Source organism: Poecilia latipinna, unplaced genomic scaffold (genome assembly GCF_001443285.1).
Source record: "Poecilia latipinna isolate Pla-1442-1.1 unplaced genomic scaffold, P_latipinna-1.0 Scaffold811, whole genome shotgun sequence".
Taxonomy (NCBI): domain Eukaryota; kingdom Metazoa; phylum Chordata; class Actinopteri; order Cyprinodontiformes; family Poeciliidae; genus Poecilia; species Poecilia latipinna.
In genome coordinates, this window is record NW_015113427.1 from 16,237 (window position 1) to 23,299 (window position 7,063).

The following is a 7,063-nucleotide window of genomic DNA, read 5'->3' on the forward strand; positions in this document are numbered from 1 at the left end:
GTCGGCCTATAAAATGCTGCGGGGGCCACATAAAATGACGTGGCCCGCGGGCCTTGAGTTTGACACATGTGGATTAATAGATGGTCAGTGCAGATGTCGAACAAACAGGAAACCCTTACAGAGGAGAAATAAAATGGATATTATGCAACAACACATCTGGTGAAATTCTGCATTGAAAAATAACCCAGAGAGTTCAAGACTGGCTCAGAAAATCCAACAGATTGCCTTTGTTTTCCCTTTTTTATTGTCATGGTGACTCAGCTGAAAGACAGTGCCAGTTCAGTTTCATTAGTTATGAAACTGATGTGATGCATTTAATTCTCAGATCATTAACTTTTTTTAACCATTTTTCCACAGCTTTCAGCCTGAAGTGAGTTTTAGGGGACATTGTTGTTGCCTCTGACTTTTCAAAGCAACCTAAAGGCATGTGATCTATTTCTATACTGTAATAACATTCAACAAACTAGAAAATGAATATTTTCCCCGAATTTTCTATAGTGGATAGGGACAAAAACTTTCATTTTTAATCTTTTTTTTTTCTCCCTGTTGTTGGCTCCCATCACAGGTTTCTCTGGTCACATTCATTGGTTGTTGATGACGCCATCTCTATCATTTGTGTCACTCAGGATATCTTCTTATAGGTGAGGAACCCCAGAACAGTGCTCAACAATCTCTATGAAGTTTCAGAAATTATGGAAAACAAATTGAATAACCTATTTTACTGTAAAACCTTTACATTAAAATTAAAACATTAGGCCGTTCATCGATTCTAAAATCTTGAAACATAGAAAGCCTCAGGTGAACAATAACACGTGACTGGTAAAGTATTTCAAAAATCAAGTTTAAATGGTGGCAGAGACAGCTCTTTAGTCTGTTGTCATTTTTATGGTCAAATTGTGCAAAAGAACCAGCTTTTATTTTTATTCCCAGGGACTGTCAGCACAACACAACGGTGAATGGGATGCAGCTGATGTAAAAAGTTGGGAGGAAAAAAATCTATATGAAATGTTATATTGGTGGTCAAAAAAAGGCAATAAATATATTTGTAAAGGAGTGGATACAACCACAAGAACACAAATTCCATGTATTATTTTAAAATCTCTTCACAAAGACTATTCAAAACAAAATCCTTCAACAGAATATTCCTGTGTGTGAACATGGCAGCTCTGAAGCTGCTACCGGAGTGAATTTCTTCTCCTCAAAACTCGAATCAAGGTCTGGACTGCGAGCATCTACTATTACAGTTGGATTTCTTATTAGACAGAAAATCTCACAGCAGCAGGGACCGTACAATGACAACGGGAGTTCACTGACTCGATAAAAGAGAGGAGAGAACGTAGAAATACAGCAGCTGGATCGCAGGGCTGCACTGCACATGAGGAGTCTCGTTTTTATTGGTTAGGAGGACGGTGAAAAAGAGTGGGGCTTCTGACTCTGCAGGCAAATGGCATCACAAATCCACAATGGGTGGGCTTAAAATGCATGAAAAACAGATGATTTAGGTAATGGGAGTGAAAACGATGTGCAAAAAGCAAGTAGGGAACGTGGGTGAGATGAAAATGGTTATAGAGATTAAAAGGATGACTAGAATAAAATGGATGGTAAAGGAGGATAACAAGGATGAAAAGGAAGAGAGCACCAAGGGAAAGTGTGATGAGTGGGACGATGAGGGGTTGTAAAAAGGTAAGAGGAAGATGACAGGGATGCAAAAGGCTCCTAAGTATCGATGTGAATAATGAGTGGAATAGAAGTGAGTCATAGGGCGGGAGGTGGAGGAAAAAGAGATGACGAGTGTTTGTAAAGAAGGATGAGTATGATTATAAAGATGGATAGGTGGAACAAAGGGGTCAAAATGAGAGAAAAAAGGATGAAAGGGATGAAGATGGAGTTTTAATCAAATGACAGAAGGTTGCTAGGAGTGTGAAGAAGTAGGGTTAAAAGGGGTCAAATAGAGAGATGAGGAGGATGAGTGGGTCGCAAGGGAGGATTAGGAAGATGGGTAGGATGGTACAAAATTATAAAAAGATGAGAAGGAGCAAAAATGAAAATGGGTCAAATGTAGGGATGTGGAGGATGGATGAAACTGAAAGGGATTTTTTTTTCTTTCATTCCAAGACAAACAAAAAAACAATAGCTAGGCCAAATGACATTTTACACAAATTGTTCAAAAAAGGAGAACGAATGAGGATTTGTTGCAAGAATGGAGAGAAACAAGATTTGCTGAGAGAGAAGGAAGATTTGTTAAAAAGAAGGACGGCGAGTAGTGGATTGAAGGAAAAAAAGACTTGTAACAACAATGACAAGGCTGCAGTAAAGAAAAAGAGTAGAGATAAGGTCAGGATGGAATGATGAAGGGAGGCAGGGATGTGCTGTCGAGAGCAGAAGATAAAGTGTTCTGTGTGCGAGCGCCAGCTACAAGTAGGCTTGCCAAGTGATTAGAGGCGGGGCTGAGGCGTGGCTTTGCTCCCAAACCTAAATGAGCAACATTAGCTAAATTTATCAAGGACATTTATTTGTTCTTATCCAGTGTATCAATGTGAATGAGACAGGTTTTTGGTGACAGAAGAGGTATTTAATAGGAAACAAACTTAAGTACCAAAACAACAACCAGATTTATGTGACAGCAACTAGAAAAAAAGTGTCCTAGTAGGACAAACAGTCATGTGAGGTGAGATCAACTGTCACAATGCTGCTCGTAGATGTGGTGACGTCCAGTGAAACGCTGTCTGTGCATCGATTGTCAACATGTTATTGCTTCAACAGAGGGTGGAATGGATTTAAGGAAATTCAATCTCCGAGATAAAAGAATTAATTAGCCTGATAGGAAAATAAAAAAGAGGTTTTAGAAACAGATTTCTATCACACATGAATCCCCTTTGTAAATGCTTTTGGGTCTTACATTGGTCAGATGAAAAGTTATTTTTAATCTACAATTTGACAGAGAATATTTTAAGTGACTTCAAAAACAGCTCACAAAATGACACGGCTAATCTCACAAGAAGATAAATTGTGTGTTATCTACATCGGTGGGTATCATTATCTGATCATGCTCATCTTTTTTTTCATCATTATAACCACATTAATAAAAAGTCTTCAATAATATAAATTAATATGTAAAGCAAAGAGCTTCATAAATACAAAACGTAAAAGATCGAAGCATCCAATAACCTTAAAACAGAAACCAAGACATTTGCAAGAAAAAAAAAAAAAAAAAAAGCCTTCACATGGAAAACAACACAAGATTGGAGCACTTCATTAATGTGAAGAAAAGGGTCAAATGTTAGACCGATTCTGTGTCTGAAAGTCTCAATAAATGGAATAAATGCATGAACACTGGCGAGCTGAAACCATGTCCAGATACACACGGCCTCGTTAACAACAAAACTTAGCTTACATTAGTATTATGTGTGTGATCATTACTGGATAACAGCGAATACAGAACCATTACAACAATTTTTCTATTTTACCCATGCTTGCTCAAACTCGTTTTCACAGTCCCGTGTCGAACGTTTAGGCCGCCGGAAACGCTCCTTCACTTCTGAGTTCGATGAGCAGAGCTTCTCTTTATGCTACCTTCTCTCTCTCTCCAGGACAATAATTTTGGTTTGGGGGCGGGAGGAAGGACATTATAAACACTCTGCTGATCTTTTATAATAAACATATATCATGGGATAAAAATGAGCACAAGGACAGCTCTCCCTGTAAATAAACTGTCCACTCAGTGCACGTGTCCTGCTCTCTGCAGTGTTCGGAACAACCCTGTTCCACATCAGGAGGTCCATATAAAGGCCAGGCAGCAGTCTGAGTAGTCAGCTCCACAACAAAATAAAACTGGCTAACAGTCACTGGTGAGTGGGACACTTTTTCCTCCCCTCATTTTCCCTCAAGGTCACAGGAAGAGAGCCAAAGTGAGCCAGTCGAGTCGTGGCTGTCTCTCCATCTCAGAATCTCAGCACCAAATCGAACACATACAGAGACAAAGGGAGAGCCATTGGCTGAAAGTTGGTTTCCTGTGGTTGCCAGGCCAGGTGGAGGGTTGTTCACCCTAAAGCAAGGAACTGGGGCTTTCTGGGGGCGCCGGGGGTGTGTGTGTGGGGCTGTGGCGCATGGGCAGAATGTCGTAGTGGCTAGGGATGTGGCTGCCACAGGAAAGATCATAAGGACCCTGGGAAAAACCTGTGGCCATTCCGTTGGGTCCCTGCAGGATACTCACGGTGGGCTCTGCAAACAGTTTGAGAGAAAAGGTAGGAAAAAAACAAAACAAAAGAGAGACGTACGTTAGTAAGGCCAAGGAGAAAGGTGAAACGCTGACGCGAGAAATTATGCTAATGCTAATTAACCAGCCAATCTCACAATCTGTTAAGTTATGCAATCTAATTTCCGATCTAAACCACAGTCGGGTCCAGCAGATGGCCGCTCACACGGAGCCAGCTGCCTCTGCTGGAGGTTTCTTCCTATTAAAAAAACAGGCAGTTTTCCTTTACTTTCACCATATACTTTATTGATAACATGATTCAAACAGCTCAGTTTCCATAGAGAGAAAACCTTTTCACAGACTGGCATATAACCTGAAGTTAACTGCACTGATATCTAATTGTAATTGAAATATGTGGATTAAACAGTCCAATATTTTACTGAATTAACCATCCATCTCTGTATATAAATTAGATCCGTTTGCTTTGTTTAGTGCCTTGAGTTGACATTTGTTGAGAATCAGTGCTACTGAAATAAACTGAAGTGAAATTAATTAACGTATCAACTTTCAATGAATTCTTCACCAGTCTAGGGAGCAATCTTCTTTATTTCCCAGATTAATATTGATTACAGACAATCAACAATTACTATGAACTGTAATATGAGTCATAAATATGATAGAAAAGCTAGTAATAAGGCTAATAATTGAATATACAAATTTCAAAACAAACAGAATTCTTCTCACAAATTTCTGCTAATTAGTGGTTAAGGGAACAAAAACAAATCACCAATTCTACTGTAAGGCAAGGGGAGAAATGAAATAAAAAAGGAACGTTGTAAATGGACTTAAAACAGTGAGGACTTTTGACGCCAACTTTTGGTGGCGCATACAAGCATTACAAGTAAACAGGGACATTATGGGAACATCGGTAAAGTGGATTTTTCTTGCTGTTAAAAACAGTTTTTATACGTTTATATGACCGACAAACTTACTAATATAAGGTAGACAGCAAATTTCAGCAATGACACTTTAAAATGACCAGAGCAGAGCAGTTAAAGTAAATAAATAAATAAAAAAAATCATATCTGATCTGATCATATCTGGCTCTCTGCAGATGAAAGCCGAAAGCTTCCATCGAAATCAACAGCAAACTCACCAACGTCATAGAGGTTCCTGCTCACGGTGCCCAGGAGAGTGGCGGTGCCTCCAAAGGGGACTTCACGGTGGGAGGGGGACTTCATCTCCACATAGCTGCTCTCTGTGTGCTTGCACGCCAGCCCGGGTGGGTCTCTGATAGTGGCGTATGGATTATCACTATTCAGCGAGCAGGAGCTGTTGTTGCACATGGAGCTCTTTATGTAATCTGCAGTTGCCACAAGACAAGGATTTATGCAGCATCATAAAAGATGAAGCGATTGTCACGGACTCATAATGGCGGTATTAATACATGAATTTAAGCCCATATTGGAGAATGGCGAAGAGAATGGCAATGAAGCTTGTTGCCATTCTGAAGCTGAATTTCTTTTGTCTGCGACAGGTGACTAATGGTGGTATATAGTAATAAGAGTACAAAGGCAAGAGAGTGGAAGGCTCATCTCATCTATAACGGTCTCATCAATCTGATAAGAGGCCTCATTAGAGACCGCAGCAGAGCCCTCTTCACACCCCTGGGTCTCTCACATTCACCATCGACTGCCCAGCGCTGAAGACAAAATGACGTATCAGGCAGCGAGCCATGGAAAGCAATTACTATTCGGATAAAAGCTCAGCCCACCATGATCCTGTCCAGACTGCAGAGACTTCTTGTATAAATCAGAAAAAATACAGATGTGACACTTTGCGGCTGTGAAATTAATATCAAAAGAGAAAAAAACAAACAAACAAAACAATCCAAATAGAAAACTTGCGCATCAGCTGTAAAGTGAAAAGATTCTTTTAGCCGTTCCACTTGGAGATAAACTTTAAAAACACCTGAAAACTGCGTTGTGAAGTTATCTGCTTACCTTTTCGCGATGCTTTTTGTGGCTGTGCCTCATTCTGTTTAACTTCTGAAAATGTGAAACAAGAAAGGCAAACATTTTATACAGAAACAGAGATTCAGTTTCAGCTTTCAGTTTGCTTATGATGGATCGGCTCTACCTGAAATAAGGTTTAGCTGTCATGCTTTAATTTTTCATGGTTTCCTTTATTTGTATCTTATTGCTACACACACAATTAATAATGATATTACAGAGGGTCAAAATGAGCTCATAAAAAAGTATCAGTCAGGAGAAGAGTACAAAAAGTTTTACATTTGTATTTATAAAAATAAAGACTCCCCAACGACTGAATAGTGACTGTTTTGTCAAGAAGAGTGAAATTTTGAGCATTTTCAGATACTGGTGCGTTTTAATCCAAAAAAATTCCAAGCTACTAAAAGTCCAATTTATTTTTTTAAAACTAAAGAGGGATTTTATTTTCCAAAATGCACATCAGAATTGCTTTCATAATATGAAAATCTAGTTTTAGAATGCCCTAGTGTCTGAGCCAAATGAACCAGTGAACATATATCATATATAATTTTTTTTACAACATCCAGTTCATCCCAAGTATAAAATACTATTTTGAATTAGTTTTTTTTTTGTGAGGCATTACAGGCACAATGTGATGATTGTTAGATCTCCAAGCTTCTGCTCTCAAACAGCATTTCTACTGACTTTATCCTCCTCACTGGACAATTTATTATATTATCACCTTCCTAAAATAATGGCCTGAGGCTTCTTAAATTACTTTTGGCAAAAAAAAAAAAAAAAAAAAAAAAAGAGAGTAACCAATTTTTTAGGGAGGAGTAAAATTAACTTTTTCTCTCAGAAAAATACTTCTCATCCT

The 7,063-nt window shown here is 38.8% G+C and overlaps 1 protein-coding gene across 8 annotated transcripts in view; it reads right to left on the reverse strand.

Moving 5' to 3' along the window:
- Positions 1-2,553: 2,553 nt before the first annotated feature.
- megf11 (multiple EGF-like-domains 11) overlaps positions 2,554-7,063 on the reverse strand; it is a 113,245-nt gene continuing 108,735 nt past the window's right edge. For all 8 annotated transcript variants that reach the window (XM_015047153.1, XM_015047159.1, XM_015047158.1 and 5 more), the window contains 3 exons: positions 6,199-6,243; positions 5,352-5,558; positions 2,554-4,221 (listed from right to left, as the gene is read on the reverse strand). In XM_015047153.1, coding sequence (XP_014902639.1) covers positions 4,046-4,221; positions 5,352-5,558; positions 6,199-6,243 — 428 coding nt within the window. In that variant the 3' untranslated portion in view covers positions 2,554-4,045. The remainder of the gene's footprint in view (positions 4,222-5,351; positions 5,559-6,198; positions 6,244-7,063) is intronic.